Below are 17,708 nucleotides of genomic sequence, written 5' to 3' on the forward strand. Positions count from 1 at the left end.
TGTCCGGTCCCGCGGGCCGCCCCGCCATGTTGCCGGCGCTGAGGCGCTGCCGCCCGGGGCCGGCCCTGGGGGGTCGCGCTGGGCCCCGCCGCCCGACCGGGCCCCGGGCTCGGGCCCTGCCCCGCCTGGGGCCCGCGGCTGGTCCCGGCGCGGGGCCGCAAGACGCGGCACGACCCCCCCGCCAAGTCCAAGGCGTCGCGGCTGAAGTTGCCGCCGCCCGTCGACCCCGAGGAGCTGCTGGTGGTCATGGAGCGGTACCAGCAGCACCGGCTCGTCCTCGGCGCCCTCCGGTACCCGCCCGCGGGCTGGGGCTGGGGGGCTGGGGGAGGGTGACGGGGCTGGGCCTGGGCCTGGGGCCGCTGTGGGGCAGGGGAGGGTTGGGGAGCTGGGGCTGCTGTGGGGCTGGATGTAGGGTTGTGGGGCCTGGTTATAGAGCTGGGGGGCTGCTGTGGGGCAGGGGAGGGCTGGGGGACTAGGTATAGGGCTGGGGGGGTAGGGGAGGGTTGGGGGCCTGGGTATAGGGCTGGGGGGCTTCTGTGGGGCAGGGGAGGGTTGGGGGGTTGGGTATAAGGCTGGGGGGCTGCTGTGGGGTAGGGGAGGGTTGGGGGGCTGGGGATAGGGCTGGGGGGCTGCTGCGGGGCAGGGGGCTGGGGATAGGGCTGCAGGACAGGGAAGGTTGGGAGGCAGGCTGTGGCTCTGGGTTTGGGGCTGCTGTGGGGCAGGGGAGGGTTGGGGGGCTGGGGCTGCTGTGGGGCTGGGTATAGGGTTGGGGGGCTGAGTGTAGGGCTGTGGGGCTGCTGTGGGGCAGGGGAGGGTTGGATCAGGGTATAGGGCTGTGGGGCTGCTGTGGGGCAGGGGAGGGTTGGGGGGCTGGGGCTGCTGTGGGGCCTGAGTGTAGGGTTGGGGGCTGCTGTGGGGCACAGGAGGGTTGGGGGGCGGGTTGGGGGGCTGGCTGTGACTCTGGGTGTGGGAGCATGAGGCTGGCTGTGGGGCAGGGAGCTGGGTGTGGGGCTGTGGGGCAGGGTTGGCTTGGGGAACTGTCTGTGGCTCTGGGTGTGGGGCAGGGAACTGGTTGTGAGGCTGCTGTGGGGCAGGGGGCTGGGTGTAGGTCTGTGGGGTTGCAGTGGGGCAGGGGAGGGTTGGGCTGGGGGCTGTTTGGGGCTGCTGTGGGGCAGAGATGGGTTGTGGGGCTCGATGTCGGTCTATGGGGCTGGTTGTGGGGCAGGGGGCTGGTTGTGGGGCAGGGGAAGGGTGAGGGGCAGGGAGCTGGTTGGGGGGCAGGGGGCTGGTTGTGGGGCAGGGGGCTGGTTGGGGGGCAGGGGAAGGGTGAGGGGCAGGGAGCTGGTTGGGGGGCAGGGGAGGGGTGGGGGGCTGGCCGTGGCACTGTACGTGGGGTTGCTGGGGGGCAGGGGAGGGGTTGGGAGCTCTGTGACCATTTTGGAGCAGGGGCAGCTAAACCCCGGCTTACTGTGGGGCCGGGGAGGGCCAGGGTGGCGGGGCAGGTTTGGGAGAACCCCCTGGGCGCCCAGCCCCGGGCGGGAGCTCAATGTACCCCCCTGCCCCGTCCCCTCCCGGCAGGGCGGAATTCCGGGCCGAGGCGCTGCAGAAGAAGCGGGAGGCGCTGCTGTCCCAGGAGGACTCGGAGAAGCTGGCGGAGGAGCACCGGCGCCTGATGGCCTGGAACGACGCCGAGAACGCCCGGCAGCGGGCCCGCAGGTCAGCCGGGGGGCGGAGGGGGCTGGCAGGGGGCTGCTTCCCTTCCCGCCCTTGACTTTCCCTCGGGGCCCAACTAAACCCCGCGCCCGGGTTGGTGAAGTCAGGCTTTGGTTTCTTCACCGAGTCGCTTGACCTCGATTGGGACGGGTTTGAAATAAACCCGGGTGCGCAGCGCGGCGCTTCTGGCACCGCCGAGGGGTGAGGTCCCCGCCTCTGGACGGCTCGGCTCGGCTCGCCTGCGGGGCTGGGTGTCCTCTCCCAGGAGGGGATTTCTCTTCGTCCCCACGCTGGGGGACAGCGGGGGGGGGGGGGCGCTCTGCTCCTTCCCCTTTGTCCTGGCTCGTACCCGGGCGGGGCGGGGGGGGGCGGCTTTGGCATCCCGAGGGATCTGCAGATCAAAGCCGCGTCGTTCCGTTTGCCGCCGGGCAGAGAGGAACGGATTCGGAAAGAGGAGGAGGAACGGCAGAGGCAGAAGGCGCAGGCTGCGGAGAACAAGGCCAGGATGCTGGAGGCTTTCCTGAAGGAGAAGGAGAAGGAGGTTCTCCAGCTGCAGGTGAGAGCAGGCGGCGCCTCCCGGGCGGCGAGCAGCTCCGGCGCGGGGTGGGATGGCCGCCCCTGGGAGCGCTACCCCGGAGATTTTTACATCAGGAGGTGGGAACGCGGGTGTTGGCTCCTTCCGGGGGTGTTGACAGCCTGGGGGGGGGGGGGGGGGGGGGGGAGAGGGGTTGAGCTCCGAAAACCGGGAGTGGCATCACGCGGAGCACGAAGCTTCCCTCGTTTCCCGCTCGCCCCCGACGAGCCGGCGCTTGTCCTTCACCCAGGAGGAAGCCAAAACGTTCGTCACCCCCGAAAACCTGGAGGCGCGGATCGAGGAGTGCCTGGACAACCCTCGCAACTACAACTTCGCCATCGACAAGGACGGGCGGGTCGTCAAACGGACGGTGTTGACGTAGCGGCCCCGGACTGGGACGGGGGAGGGGGGGGTGGGGGGAGGGGGGCGCTGGCCTGGTTTGTGTCCGGAGGCTCCGCTCACGAGCCCGGCTCTTCCCTTTGGACGTATAAAACCGACCCACGGAATTGGTGGGGAAAGGCCGCGGGTCTGGCTGTGGTCCTTGCCAAGGGTTAACGCCTGCGGGAGGGAGGGCGAGGGGGAAACTTGGGCTCCGGAGGCGGCGACAGCCCGCCTGAGGGTGTAACTTGGGCTCCGGAGGCGGCAACAGCCCGTCTGAGGGTGTAACTTGGGCTCTGGAGGCGCCAACAGCCCGCCTGAGGGTGTAACTTGGGCTCTGGAGGCGGCGACAGCCCGCCTGAGGGTGTAACTTGGGCTCTGGAGGCGGTAACAGCCCGCCTGAGGGGGAAACTTGGGCTCCTGAGGCGGCGACAGCCCGCCCGAGGGTGTAACTTGGGCTCCGGAGGCGGCGACAGCCCGCCTGAGGGGGTAACTTGGGCTCCGGAGGCGGCAACAGCCCGCCTGAGGGTGTAACTTGGGCTCCAGAGGCGGCAACAGCCCCCCTGAGGGTGAAACTTGGGCTCCGGAGGCGGCAACAGCCCGTCTGAGGGTGTAACTTGGGCTCCGGAGGCGGCAACAGCCCGCCTGAGGGTGTAACTTGGGCTCCGGAGGCGGCAACAGCCCGTCTGAGGGTGTAACTTGGGCTCCGGAGGCGGCAACAGCCCGTCTGAGGGTGTAACTTGGGCTCCGGAGGCAGCAACAGCCCGCCTGAGGGTGTAACTTGGGCTCCGGAGGCGGCAACAGCCCGTCTGAGGGGGAAACTTGGGCTCTGGAGGCGGCAACAGCCCGTCTGAGGGGGAAACTTGGGCTCTGGAGGCGGCAACAGCCCGCCTGAGGGTGAAACTTGGGCTCTGGAGGCGGCAACAGCCCGTCTGAGGGGGAAACTTGGGCTCGGGAGGCGGCAACAGCCCACCTGAGGGTGTAACTTGGGCTCCGGAGGCGGCAACAGCCCGCCTGAGCGTGTAACTTGGGCTCCGGAGGCGGCGACAGCCCGCCTGAGGGTGTAACTTGGGCTCCGGAGGCGGCGACAGCCCGCCTGAGGGTGTAACTTGGGCTCCGGAGGCGGCGACAGCCCGCCTGAGGGTGTAACTTGGGCTCCGGAGGCAGCGACAGCCCGCCTGAGGGTGTAACTTGGGCTCCGGAGGCGGCAACAGCCCGTCTGAGGGTGTAACTTGGGCTCCGGAGGTGGCAACAGCCCGTCTGAGTGTGAAATTTGGGCTCCGGAGGTGGCAACAGCCCGCCTGAGGGTGTAACTTGGGCTCCGGAGGCGGCAACAGCCCGCCTGAGGGTGTAACTTGGGCTCTGGAGGCGGCAACAGCCCGTCTGAGGGTGTAACTTGGGCTCCGGAGGCGGCAACAGCCCGCCTGAGGGGGAAACTTGGGCTCTGGAGGCGGCGACAGCCCGCCTGAGGGTGTAACTTGGGCTCCGGAGGCGGCAACAGCCCGTCTGAGGGTGTAACTTGGCCTCCGGAGGCGGCAACAGCCCGTCTGAGGGTGTAACTTGGGCTCCGGAGGCAGCAACAGCCCGCCTGAGGGTGTAACTTGGGCTCCGGAGGCGGCAACAGCCCGTCTGAGGGGGAAACTTGGGCTCTGGAGGCGGCAACAGCCCGTCTGAGGGGGAAACTTGGGCTCTGGAGGCGGCAACAGCCCGCCTGAGGGTGAAACTTGGGCTCTGGAGGCGGCAACAGCCCGTCTGAGGGGGAAACTTGGGCTCGGGAGGCGGCAACAGCCCACCTGAGGGTGTAACTTGGGCTCCGGAGGCGGCAACAGCCCGCCTGAGCGTGTAACTTGGGCTCCGGAGGCGGCGACAGCCCGCCTGAGGGTGTAACTTGGGCTCCGGAGGCGGCGACAGCCCGCCTGAGGGTGTAACTTGGGCTCCGGAGGCGGCGACAGCCCGCCTGAGGGTGTAACTTGGGCTCCGGAGGCAGCGACAGCCCGCCTGAGGGTGTAACTTGGGCTCCGGAGGCGGCAACAGCCCGTCTGAGGGTGTAACTTGGGCTCCGGAGGTGGCAACAGCCCGTCTGAGTGTGAAATTTGGGCTCCGGAGGTGGCAACAGCCCGCCTGAGGGTGTAACTTGGGCTCCGGAGGCGGCAACAGCCCGCCTGAGGGTGTAACTTGGGCTCTGGAGGCGGCAACAGCCCGTCTGAGGGTGTAACTTGGGCTCCGGAGGCGGCAACAGCCCGCCTGAGGGGGAAACTTGGGCTCTGGAGGCGGCGACAGCCCGCCTGAGGGTGTAACTTGGGCTCCGGAGGCGGCAACAGCCCGTCTGAGGGTGTAACTTGGCCTCCGGAGGCGGCAACAGCCCGTCTGAGGGTGAAATTTGTGCTCTGGAGGCGGGAACAGCCTGTCTGAGCGTGAAATTTGGGCTCCGGAGGCGGCAACAGCCCGCCTGAGGGTGTAACTTGGGCTCCGGAGGCGGCAGCCCGTCTGAGGGGGAAACTTGGGTTCCGGAGGCGGCAACAGCCCGTCTGAGGGTGTAACTTGGGCTCCGGAGGCGGCAACAGCCCGCCTGAGGGTGTAACTTGGGCTCCGGAGGCGGCAACAGCCCGCCTGAGCGTGAAATTTGGGCTCCGGAGGCGGCAACAGCCCGTCTGAGGGGGAAACTTGGGCTCTGGAGGCGGCGACAGCCCGTCTGAGGGGGAAACTTGGGCTCCGGAGGCGGCGACAGCCCGTCTGAGGGTGTAACTTGGGCTCCGGAGGCGGCGACAGCCCGCCTGAGGGTGTAACTTGGGCTCCGGAGGCAGCAACAGCCCGTCTGAGGGGGAAACTTGGGCTCCGGAGGCAGCAACAGCCCGCCTGAGGGGGGAACTTGGGCTCCGGAGGCAGCAACAGCCCGTCTGAGGGGGAAACTTGGGCTCCGGAGGCGGCAACAGCCCGCCTGAGGGTGTAACTTGGGCTCCGGTGGCGGCAACAGCCCGCCTGAGGGTGTAACTTGGGCTCCGGAGGCGGCAACAGCCCGCCTGAGGGTGTAACTTGGGCTCCGGTGGCGGCAACAGCCCGCCTGAGGGTGTAACTTGGGCTCCGGAGGCGGCAACAGCCCGTCTGAGGGTGAAATTTGTGCTCTGGAGGCGGCAACAGCCCGTCTGAGGGTGTAACTTGGGCTCTGGAGGCGGCAACAGCCCGCCTGAGGGGGAAACTTGAGCTCCGGAGGCGGCAACAGCCCGCCTGAGGGGGAAACTTGGGCTCCGGAGGCGGCAACAGCCCGCCTGAGGGTGTAACTTGGGCTCCGGAGGCGGCAGCCGCCTGTATCCCAGCCCTGCGAAGCTCCTGGTGTTCCTGTACCCATCGCTCTCGCTCTGCCATTCCGCCTCCCACATCTTCGGATCCCCCCAGCAGCGGGCAGGGGGACGCGGGAACGATCCCGAGGCAGATCCCGGCTCTGACCTCCCCGCCTCCCCCCCGCTGTAACCCTGGCCCCTCTAGATACTTCCGAGAGAAAACAGGGTCCGAGCGGGTTTGTAGGAAACTCTGACCCTTCGCTCCCCGTTTTTGGGGGGAAGGATTCCTTGTTCCTCTGCTGTCTGCTGCGGGGGAGGGACCCCTCGTTCCGGCTCGCACTCTGAGCCCCCCCCTTTGCCCGTCTCTTGGCGTGGCTGAATGAGGAGACGGGCAGGGGACGTCCGAGCCGTACCGGCTTGGCACGGCTCCTTTTCTCTTCCCCCCCCCCCCCCCCAGCCTTGTTTTACTCCTCTTCTGGGGCTTAACTTGTAGATCACGCTGTAGCTCCTCGGATCCTCTTCGCTGCTTCTGGCTCACTGTGGTCGTGCCGCCCGAGGCCGCGCTCTCGGCTTTGCCCTAAACCCGCCGGTTTCGGGCTGCCCGACGCCGACGTGGCGTTTGCTGCCGTCCAGCCAGAGCCCGGGCGGGCTGCCCGCAGGTGCCTCTGCCCTCCCTCCCTCCGATAAAACACCAGCTGCAGGAAATCGACCTTAAATCCTTGCTTTTTATCTGCTTTTCCCCAAAATAATGGCGTTTTTCCCTCCAGCCAGCCCTCGGGAGTCTGCACCGAAACCAGGCAAGCACACAAAATACACAGATATTTTTTTTTTTTAAATTTTATTTTTCTGTACAGGTTTGATTTCTAACGAAGATCCTCGCTTAAATCTCGAGTCACGGCCTTTGGCTGGTCAGGTCTCAGCCTGATGGCGGGGCTGGTCCTGCCCCACAGACGAGGGATCCCGCCGGTCCTTCTCTCCCGGGCGGGCGCTCTATGCGATCAGCATTTCTTGGTCGCAGGAGGAGTCGACCACGCAGCCCTCTGAAACGATTTTTTTTGGGGGGGGAAAACCGTAAGGAAAACGGGATTCCCGCCGCTTCCTCAGCCCCCTAAATCGGGTCGCTGGCTGCTTTCCCCCTTCCCCCAAACCTCCCGCGCCTTCCCCGGCGTCGGGCTCGAGTCCGCCCTTGGCTGTTGGCGACACGGCCGGGACAAAAAGACGATTCCCTCGGGCACCCGCGCCCTCTCCCGCTTTTTCCAGCCGAACCCCCCGCCTTCCCCGGGCCGAGGGTCCCAGAAGGGCCCGCGGAGCCGGCGCTGCCCTCACCGCTGCCGCAGCAGAGCCCGGGGGCCGCGCAGCTCCCGCCGCTGCCGCCGCCGCCGCCGCAGGGTTGGCGTCCCGACGCGCAGGGCGTCGGCAAGAAGTTTTCTTCCTGGCACCGCAGCGTTTCGGGGGTGCCGAGGTAACAACCCAGCTCTTCCCCGCAGCAGATGTTGGGACCGAAGCAGCGACCCTTGTTCCTGGGACCGCAGGGCAGGCACTGCTCGGGGAAGAAAGACGAGGGGGGGATTTTGGCGGGAAAGCACCTGCGGGAGAGGTTGAGCCTTTCCCCTGCTCCTCGCCTCCCTGCTCCCGCCATTTTCCCTCACCGGAGCCCTGGGCTGAGGGAGGGAAAAGGGGGGGGGGGGGGATGGAAAGGCAGGTGACGAGGCGCTCTCGCAGCCCGCCGGGACGTACCTTCCTGAGGTCCATGTCCAGGACGGCGCGTTTGCCCCCGATGGGGCAGTTCTGGATGTAACAAGCGGAGGAGAGAGCCAGGAGCCCCAGGAGGCAGAGGGCGAGCGCCTTGCCGGGCATGGCGGAGGGCGGCGGGAAGCTTTGCGGCTTCTCATCCCGCCGGGGGCGGCCGCGGGGTATATATTTCGCCGGCTCCTGCTGACGCACGCCGGCACCGGCGTCACCCCCGTCCCTTAAAAACCACAAGGCATTGCTCCCCACACCGCCGGGCTCCGCTAATCGCCGGAGGTCGAGGACGTGAGGTCGAGGCCAAGGTGTTGGTTTTTCTCCTCGGTGCTGACTCCAGCCATGGCGAGGGAGGGGACACACGGACACACACACACACACGGACACGCACACACACGACGTGCAGAGGCTGCAGATGCTGTTTGGGCCTTGGGTCCTTTCTCTGCCAACCCCTGAGGGTTGGGGTTTGTCACGCCGTGGCCCGTTCGGGCCCCCTCTGGCGTGGGTTGGGGTGGAGGAAGACGTTCTCCGTGGCCTGGTGGGACGTGTCCTCCCGGGAGTTGGGGTGAGCGGGGAGGGCGGCTTTGTGCGTCCCTCGGCTTTCAGATCCCTTCTGGTGCGGGGGAACCAAACCCCCCCTCCTCTCCTCCAGGAGCACCTGGGGTGGGAAACGCAGCGTTGGGTCCTTCCCACCCATCCCTGCCCGCCCTGCGGGGGCTGCTCAACGCGAGGCTCGCCCCGCTTTGGGACGATGGTGACGCCGAGCTCGTCCCCGCCTGCCTTCATCGAACAGCACCGAGGCAGCCTGAAAACGCCAAACCTCCTCCCCAAAGGCCCAAACCCCCAAATTTCCCCGTTGCTGCCGCACACGGGGCTCGAATGCCCCGGACCACGTCGTCAGAAAACGAAGGACCCCCTGGAGAAACGGTGCTGAGGATGAGGCCGAAGGTCTGGTGCAGCTCCCCGCGGCCCCGCTCGCCCCGACGCCGCGCCTTCGTTACTGCAATTAAGAGCTGCCCGCCTTGAATAAATTCCTCTGCTGCAGACGGCTCTTAACATCGATCGAGACCATTATCCCGGTCCCTCCCCGCGCCTGCTTAATTGGGAATTAGGCAGCCCGGAGCGCCCCAGCCCTGACCTCGTCTCGTCCCCTCCGCCTCGCCTCGAAATCCGCCACTTAGCGTGGCCGCGGGGGCAGCCGGGTCCCCGTCACCCGCCCGGGGTCGGGCAGCCCATGAGCCCTGGTCCCCGGGGAAGAGCTGGACGCTGGGGTGCGTGTTAACGGGTCGGAACTGGGGCTCAGCATCGCCCGTGGGACGTCCCGGCGGCTCAACCCCGGCTGCCGTCCCGCCGCGGGGTGGAAGGGGGGAAAAATCTCCATCCTCGACCCCCTACGGCATGTTTGGGGGTGGCGGGACCCCCAGGGACAGGGTCGGGCTGCATCTGGGGGAGACAAACCCCACCCTAACGAGCGGCTCGTGGTGCTTTTTTGGGACCTCGGCACCCCGATGCTGCGGCTCCCGGCAGCCTCGAGCGTCGTCGCTGCTCAGCGACACGTCCCCGTTGCTGCAGGAGATGTTGGGGTTCACATCCTGCACCCCGGGACAGGCTGAGTGCCGGGGCTGGCCTTAACAGCCCCATTCCTTCATGCCACGGGTGTCCGGCTCAGGGTCACCCATCCGTGCTGCCGTTGCCCTTTTCCCAATCGTTTTGGGGTGATTTCGGGCTCCCCCACCGCCCCAGGGCTGGGATGAGCTGCTCATGGCGGGGACCAGGCGCTGGGTTAATCCTGCACCCCCGGGGGGGGGGGTGCGGGGGGGCTGACGTGGGCGGGAGGGGTCCTGCTGGCGTGGAGGAGCTCCACCTCCCCCCGAGGTGCCACCTCCCTCGGGGACATTATAAAGGACGAGCTGTCCCCTCTGTGCCACGGCCAGATCCCAGCCCAGAGAGAGCCCGGAGCAGGGACCCCGTCAGGGTAAGAGACCCGGGGAGGGAAGAGGGTTGGGGTAACGGTACCCCAAATTTGGAGGGGGGTTGGAATAGCGGCGGGAATGATCCTGCCCGTCAGGGTCTGGAGGGGACCGGTTTGGTGAGCGATGGGAGGGAAGGACAAGACCAGCCCTGGCGGGGTCGTATTGGAAACCCCAAACCTTTCTGCTTTGGGGGTGGGTTTTTTTTGGGTGCATTTCCTTACTTTTTATCATTTTCAGTCGACGTGGCTTGAAGCCGCCTGTCATGCCGGTTCCTGAAGGCAACGGGGCCCCGAATCTGCCCCAAAAGAGGGGTCTTGGCCAAGAGGTAACGCGACGGTGGCACATCCCAGCCGTCCCCAATCTCCCGGGGCTGGGGGTGCTGGGAGGCTCAGCACCCATGGGTGCTGCCGGGGCCGCTGGGGTGGGACTCGCTGGCCGGATCCCAAAAAGCCGCCTCTGCCTGAGCTTCTTTCCCTTAGGGCTGCAAGGACGGGGCCGAATCCTGCACCCAGCCCAGCCAAACCGCCGCGGACGGGAGCCGAACCGCGCGGGGCTGGACGGGGATTTGACCGGGGGGGGCGCGGGGGGGGGGGGGGGGGGGGGGCGTCTGTGAGAACCCACCAACCTCCAACCACCTCACCCCACCATCCCCAAGCCCCAGATGGGTCTCCTGGAACCCCCGAGCCCCCCCTCCGTGACCCATCCCCAGTGCCCCAGAGGAAGCCACCACAGTGCACGAGGACTTTTATTGGGGCTCGTATTTACAAAGCTGGGTTGGGGGGGTCGGGGATGGGGTGGGGGACGCCCGGCGCCCCGGCTCAGAGGAGGGGATGCTTGCCCTGCTGCTGCTGCTGCTGCTGCTGCTGCCGGTTGGCCAAGTGCATCAGCTTGAGGAGCAGATCTCCAGCCGAGCCGTCCAGCACCGTCAGGTTCTTCTCCGCCGCCTCCTGAGCCCCATCGCCGCCCTCGTCCAGGCAGCCGGCGTCCGTCGCGCAGGTTTCTTCGACAGAAAGCAAAAAAAGTCGGGGCGGGGATGGGTTATTTAGGACCACGAGTGGTTTATCGGCAGGAGGGGAAGGGGTTGGTGGCGTTTTCAAGGAGGGGAAGGGCTTGGTGGCAAGCGGAGGGTGTCCACGCAGCTCGTGCTCCAGCTTCGTCCCTCCCGTTAACCAGGGCTGGGATTTTTTCCCAGCACATCGGGGAGGCTGGGAAATAGCTCATGGTGGAGGCTTGGGAGGGGAGCTCCGAGCCCAATCCTTGTCAGGGGGTGGTTTGGGCTGGAAGGGACCTTTTGAAGGCATCTCGTCCAGCCCCCCCCCCTGCAGTGAGCAGGGACAGCTTTAGCTGGAGCAGGTCCCTCAGAGCCCCGTCCAACCTGACCTGGAATGTTTCCAGGGATGGGGCTGTTACCCCCTCCCTGGGCAGCCTGTGCCAGCGTTTCACCGCCCTCATTGCAAAAAAATTCTTCCTTATTTCTCACTGACCCTGACTATCCCAAAACGCCGCCGCTCCGTGCCTCAGTTTCCCCTCGGTAAGGTGAAGCCTAACTGGAGAACTGCCCCACACCACTGCGATCCCCCACCGTGATCCCAAGACACCTCAAACTCTCCGGACCCCACACACCCCACCCCAACACCCCCCCCCCCCCCCCCCGCCCCGTCCCGCGGTACCGGTGGTGCAGCAGATGCCGGGTGCGGCGCAGCGGCCGCCGGAGCCGCAGGGCTGCCCGCCGGCCTGGCAGGGCGAAGGCAGGTAGTCTTCCTCGCCGCAGCGCTGCGTCTCCGCCGTGCCCAGGTAACAGCCCAGCTCCGCGCCGCAGCAGATGCCGGGGCCGAAGCAGTTGCCTCTGTTCCCGGGGCCGCAGGGCATGCACTGGGGGGGGGAAGGAGCCACTTGAGTGCCTTGTACCCCCCCAAAAAATGGGGTGGGGACACACCCCCCCCTGCTTGCACCCCCTTGGGATCCAGAGCAGCCCCTCTGCCGCTTTGCCACCCCTTGGAGGTGCCCCGCTGGCACGGGGGGCGACCTGCCTTGTCCCCATCTCCAGCAGCGTGGCCTTGTATTGGGGGCTCCCCGCTGGTCCTCCCCTGTCCCCTCTCCATGAGGGTGTCCTGTCTCCCCCCTCCCCCAACCCAGGGCAAGCTTGGTCACCCCTCCTTGAGGGGACAACAGCATTTCGGGGGGGGGAAAGTGGCGGTGGTGGTGGTGGTGATGCTGGTGGTGCTCATTCCTCCGCCACCGCCCCACCGCGTGCCCTCGGGCACGTCCCCCAGCCCTCCCCAAACCCGAGGCGCCCCGCGCTGCTCGAGGGGACCGTGGCACGGCCAAGGGAGCCCCCTGCACCCCACGGAGCCTCTCTGTCCCCCCCCCAAAAGCCCCATCCCGCGTCCCGTGTCCGTGTCCCCCCCCCCCAAGCCCCCGTACCTGTCGCAGGGCTGTGTCGGCCAGGGCCCGCTTGCCGCCCCGGGGGCAGTTCTGGATGTAGCAGGCGGAGGACAAGGCGAGGAGGCAGAGGAAGGAGAGGGGCAGCGAAGGCTCTGCCATGGTGAGGGTGCCCAGGGAAGCCGCCCGCTCTGCAGCTGGCCCCGTGCTGCGCCAGCCGCTATTTATGCTGCGGTCTCCCCTTCCCGGGGAGGGGGGGAAGAGGAGGAGGAGGAGGAAGAAGAGGGCTGGGTTGTTGGTTGGGTTGGTTTTTTTTTTTGTGTGTGTGTGTTGTGTTTTTCTCTTTTTTTTATTTTTTTTTCCCTCGTGGTTTTTTTTTTTTGTTAGTTTTTCTTTTTTTTCCCCAAATCGCATCCAAACGAAGCTGTCACTGAGGTGATTCAGCGCAGAGGCGCAAGCGGCAGCACTCCGGGCTGCTGAATCCCACCCTGCCATCGTGAGCCGGGGCTGCTCCGAGGGGCACGGGGCACCCCAGGGATGGCCCGTTCATGGGGAAGGGTGCTGGGTTGGGGAGGGTGCAGGTTTGGGGATGGAGGAGGGGGGGTACTCAATCAGAAGGATATGGGTTTGGGGGCGGATAGTGGTTTCGAGGAGGCTGGTTTGGGACAGATGCTGATTTGAGAGGGATGAGGGTTTGGGGACACATACAGGTTAAGGGGCAGATGCTGGTTTGGAGGATGCTGGTTTGAGGGGGATGCTGGTTTGAGGGGGATGCTGGTTTGGGACAGATGCTGGTTTGGGAGGGATGAGGGTTTGGGGACAGATGTGGGTTTAGGGGCAGATGCTGGTTTGGAGGATGCTGGTTTGGGGGGATGCAGGTTTGGGACAGATGCTGGTTTGGGACAGATGCTGGTTTGGAAGGGATGAGGGTTTGGGGACAGATGCGGGTTAAGGGGCAGATGCTGGTTTGGGGGGGATGCTGGTTTGGAAGGATACTGGTCAGGGAGGCATGAAGGTTTGGGGAGAGATGTTCATTCAGAAGGTGCTGGTTGAGAGAGGGCTGTTGGTTTGGAAGGATACTGGTTTGGGAGGGATGCTGGTCTGGGAGGGATGCTGGTTTGGAGGGTGATGATTTGGGGGGATGCTGGTCTGGGAGGGATGCGGGTTCGAGGAGGGATGCTCGCCCAGCAGACGCTGGTTTGGGGCGGGATGCCAGCTTGGGAGGGACGCTGGGCTGAAGGACGCCGGGCTGGGAGGGGAGCGATGGGGGCAGGGCTGGGGGAGAGCTCTGGGGTGCACAGGGACACACGTAAACCCCGGGGGCTCGGCGGCAGCGCGGGACCACAGAGCGCCGGGGCGAAGAGTAGGACCCGGCCACAACCCGGGCCCAAAGGGACCCCCGTTGCTGCCACCCACCGCTCCCCCCCCCCCCCGCCCCCCACCCACCAGGCGGCAGAGAACCCCACGGCAGAGGGAAAAGCACCTTTGGGGTCTGGCACTGCCTCGCCCTTCGGCACCCAGCGGGTCCCACCCGCGCGGAGACCAGACGCGCTCGTGTCACCCACGGGCTCTCAGAAACGCCAGCACGGGGCAAACGGCGGCGATTCTGCCCCCTGATCCCCCCCTGAAATCCCTCCCCGCACCGCCCAGCCACGAACAGCCCTGCCGGCCCCACGTCCCCTTTCCAGCAACACGGAGGGCGACCTCAGCACCCTGCAACTCATGTGCAGAGGGGAATCAGGCGCCTAACGAGCATCCCCCCCCCCCTCCCCTGGCCCCCCCCAAGCATAGGGGCTGGCTCACGGCGATTTGGAGGGGCTCGTTTCGGGGGGTGGGCAATGGGGAAGGGGGTGCTGCCAGCCGGGCTCCAGCCGCTGGGGTGGTTTTCTACCCTTCGGCCCGCCCTGAACTCCTCTTCGTCAAAGATGGGGAATTGAGGCAGAGAACCCTAAAAAACCCCACCCCAACCAGGGATCACTTGGGGTACCTGCAGCACGGCTTCTCCCCACCCTCGTTAGCATCCCTCGCTGTCTCACCCTCGTTAGCATCCCCCTTTTCTGCCGGATCAGCCACCCGGCCTGGCTCAGCCCCCCCTGCCCCCGGAGCGAGGGGGACGGTGGTGCCCTGGGGTGGGGAAGGGGCTGCTGCTCTGCTCGAGCACCCCAGGGGAACCCGCGGTCCCGCCCCGATTCCCCCTGGTAACCCCCAAACTGCTTCGGGAAGCGAAGCCAGCGCCGTGGGGGGCACCACGGGCATCAGCGAGGGATGTTTGGGGGGGGGGGGGATGGACCCCACCGCATCGCTTTGCCGCCCAGGGGGAAGGGCAAGCAGCTGTTTTAGGGGCGATGCTTGCGGTGCTGAGGGTCCCAGCCTGCTCCTGTCTCTTGCCCTGTGATTTCGGAGGGTTACATCAACCCTGGGGGGGGGATGATGGTCCCAGTTTTTGGGGCACTCGTGGGCTTTTTGATGGGTAAAATGAGGGTTAGCTCCCCCGCCGAGTGGGGCGAAGGTAACGACAGCCCCTGACTCAGGTCTCGCTGGGACCAGGGGAGCAGCAAGTTCCCAAATCCACCCCGTGCCCACCACCAGAGACGCTGAATCACCCACGTGGGGCAGCCGGGAGCAGCTTTAATGACCAATATGATTAGCACCGGCCACGTTTCCCCATCCAAATCCATCCCTTTGCACAGCGGGAGCTGAAACCCACTTGCGTTGCAGGCCCGAGGAGGACGCAAAAGCCCTCGTCTGGGAAAACTTTTCTTTAAAAGAAACCCAAATGTCAGCTCTAAATTGGGTGTTACACGCTCATGCTCCGTCTCTTCATTACTGTATCGTAAAATTACATTAGCCGGGAACGATCTGCATTCAAATGACTCTGTGTCTGGAATGATAACGCGGGAATATGAGATTAAAATGTAATTATGCTCTTTAAAGTCAAGGAAGGTTAATAAAATGTTTTTTCCAAGTTGCAGAGGCTCCGCAGCCGCAACGCAGAATCACTTACGGGAATCAAGGGGAGGATGAGGCGGGAAGGGGGAGGCAAAAAAAAAAAAAAAACCAAACCCAAAAACCCACCCCAAAACAACGCACAAAACATCAAAACCGGGGCTGAAAATTATTGGGGTCACCTGGGGTGAGTCATGGGGGAAGTGAGCTCAGGATGACGGGGGTCGGGCAGAGCCAGCTGGGAGCAGCCTTGCTGGGCGGGGATGCTCACGGGTACCCAGCCCTGGGGGGGGGAAACGCTGGGGGTCCCCAACTCACCATCCAGCTCCTGCTTGATGCTTCGGGACTCCTCGAAGCCCTGCTCCACATCCCTGCACCCCTCAACATCACCCACGGGGAGCGGGGGGCGGGGGTGTCCCTTCTCTGCATTCCCCAGCGCCGGATTTGCTCTGCCACATTCCCGCTCTTCCCGGGACCCCAGAGGAGCCCCCTTCGTTAGCGCCGAGCTCCCGAGGAGAGCCCCAAAGGCCTGCCACGGCGTGGGGAGCGGGCAGCAGCTTCCAATCTCCCCCCCCTCCACCTCCCAGCCCTCTTGCTCAGCCAAAATACGGCCCCAGCTCTTCCTGGGTACCAGCAGAGGGGCTCGGAGGGGGGGGGGGGGGGGGCTGCTGGTGCGACTGGGCCGCGCGGCTTCGCCGCTTGGGCCCTTTCTAATCGCTCTCCACGTCAGGAAATCACCTGGAGGATGGGAAACGGGGCGGCCGGCAGCGACCTGGGATGCTCCCGCGTTTTTTTCCGTGTGGAAAACACTCTCCGGCTACACCCGTGGCTCTAAAGCATCTTTGCTGCATAGAAAGGACGATGATTTCCCCGTCCTCGAGCCATCGCACCCTTGTGCACGCTCAGGGTAAACCACAAGTATATTCCCCCCCCCCCACACTCCTCCCATTAACAGCGGGATCTTCGTTAGCTTTGAAGCCTCCACCGAGGTTTTTGGGAGCCCCTCCAGGGGCAGGAGGAAGGACGGGAGGTCGTGGCGCCCCCGCCGCAGCTCGCACAAGGTCCAAGTGACCAAATTTGATCAGAAGAAATCAGAGCACGTTGGGCGCCGCGCGGAAAACGGGGAAGGTTTTCACCAGTTTGTGCGTTTCCCTGCCTTGGCCGCGGCTGGCGGGGGATGCAGCCGAGCAGGAGAAGCTTCTTAACCACGTTGCTCATGCGCGGGGGGGGATGTAGAGCAGGTCAGGCTGGCAAAGGAGCGCTCCCTCCTCCTGTCTGGGTGAGCCAACGCTCCTCCAACGGGCCTGCCTTCGCGGCAGTTAGCAGCGAGCCAGCCCGTCACCAGCGTTTCACTGGGGAACTCGTGGCTTGATGGGGGTTAATGGCTGGAGGCTGATGGGGAGGTGGTGGCGGGGGGGATCCTGCGCCGAGCACAGCACCTTCTTCTTTCCCTGTCACGGCTAAAGATGCTCCGTGACATGATGGGAAAATCGCTCTGACGCTCGCATCAAGAAGGACGAGCTGCCGGGGCGCTGCCTTTACCGCTTGTCCGCCCAAACCCACCCCGCTGCGGGGCGGAGGGGGGGTGGGGGGGGGTGGGAAGGGAGGTCACCGGCCAGCGAGGGGTGGATTTGTCCTCCCTAAAAGCGCTCGGGAGGAGAGCGTTGGAGGAAATCGCTCCATCAAAGGGCCGGTCCACCACCTCCCGAGGAGAAGCCCGGCTCGGTGCGGGGAAATGAATTTCCCGGTGGCCTCTGCCCGTCCCGCGCGAGAGCTCATGGGGAATCGCGGTGGGTCGTGGCAGGAGACCCCCCCCCCCCCCCCGCCACGGGAAGCCCTGGCTACGTGTCGCCCAGCACCAAGCCCACCCTCTCGGGGTGAAGAGGTTTCGGCGCCCCGCTCGTTGGCAAGGGGAGCCAGCGGGAGGGCTCGCGCCCGGCCGGGGCTGGGGGGTACGTGGTCCTTCCCCAAGCCCTGAGCGGTGGGGAGCTCAGCAAGAGGGGACACGTGGGTTGCAACTGGCTGCCAAAGGGTCCTACAGGAGGAGGAGGAGAAACGGGGTGGAGGAAGGCTCTGAGGAACCTCATCGAACCTGGAGGTGAGGCCTTTCCTGAGCAGGGGGGAGGGTGGACGTGATGCCCCCCGTGCCGCCCCCAACGCCAGGCTCCGCGCTCGCTCCCTGCCCCTCCCTGGAGAGCGAAGGGAGCCCCGAGAGCCAACCCGCCTCCAGCCCCAGCCAGACGGGAGCCGCTGCCCCCCCCGGCAGGGCACCACCAGGAACTTTTGGGCAGGAGAGGGGCTCGGCTGAGCCGGCGGCTTCGAGTTTTCGTCGGAGGCGCCCGGGCTCCGTTGGCGCCCGAGCAGAACGCGCTGGAGCCGCAGCGGCAGCGGCCGCTCCCCGGCGCTGCGGGACGGAGGAGGTGCGAGAGCTGAGTCACGGCGGGATGGTTCCCGGCCAACCCGGCACCGCCGCAGAGGAGTTTCGCTGCCTCCTCCGAACTGTGGCTTTGAGGGCTTTTTTTTTTGGCCTGTTTTTTCTAACCGTTTCTGATCTCAAGACGGGGGATTTCCTATTTTTGCTACAGGTTATAAGCTCCCCCTGACGCAGACAGAGAGCAGGGTGAGCCTGGTGCTGATACAAAGCCGCGTTGCAGCTGCTCGATGAGACTGCGAGCTCCCGTGACCAGAAAGCCACGACCGTTGCGGGTTGCTCAGCGAGCG

The 17,708-nt window shown here is 65.9% G+C and overlaps 3 protein-coding genes across 3 annotated transcripts; 1 reads left to right on the plus strand and 2 right to left on the minus strand.

Moving 5' to 3' along the window:
- Positions 1–183: 183 nt before the first annotated feature.
- On the plus strand, positions 184–2,691 carry MRPS26 (mitochondrial ribosomal protein S26). The gene is made up of 4 exons (XM_086464298.1): positions 184–290; positions 1,579–1,716; positions 2,146–2,269; positions 2,538–2,691. Exons 1-4 carry the CDS (start codon positions 247–249, stop codon positions 2,667–2,669), a joined length of 438 nt encoding a protein of 145 aa, XP_086320424.1. The 5' UTR covers positions 184–246; the 3' UTR covers positions 2,670–2,691.
- Positions 2,692–6,933: 4,242 nt separating this feature from the next.
- Positions 6,934–7,800, minus strand: LOC104343178 (neurophysin 1). The gene is made up of 3 exons (XM_086464427.1): positions 7,681–7,800; positions 7,270–7,483; positions 6,934–6,983 (listed from the first exon to the last, which is right to left on the minus strand). Exons 1-3 carry the CDS (start codon positions 7,798–7,800, stop codon positions 6,934–6,936), a joined length of 384 nt encoding a protein of 127 aa, XP_086320553.1.
- A 2,677-nt stretch (positions 7,801–10,477) lies between these two features.
- Positions 10,478–12,203, minus strand: LOC147415698 (vasotocin-neurophysin VT). Its single transcript, XM_086464430.1, has 3 exons — positions 12,084–12,203; positions 11,330–11,531; positions 10,478–10,659 (listed from the first exon to the last, which is right to left on the minus strand). The coding sequence occupies exons 1-3, from the start codon at positions 12,201–12,203 to the stop codon at positions 10,478–10,480; spliced, it is 504 nt and encodes a 167-aa protein (XP_086320556.1).
- Between the last annotated feature and the right edge of the window lie 5,505 nt (positions 12,204–17,708).

This window comes from Leptosomus discolor, chromosome 4 (genome assembly GCF_034619465.1).
Source record: "Leptosomus discolor isolate bLepDis1 chromosome 4, bLepDis1.hap2, whole genome shotgun sequence".
In the NCBI taxonomy this organism is placed as follows: Eukaryota; Metazoa; Chordata; class Aves; order Leptosomiformes; family Leptosomidae; genus Leptosomus; species Leptosomus discolor.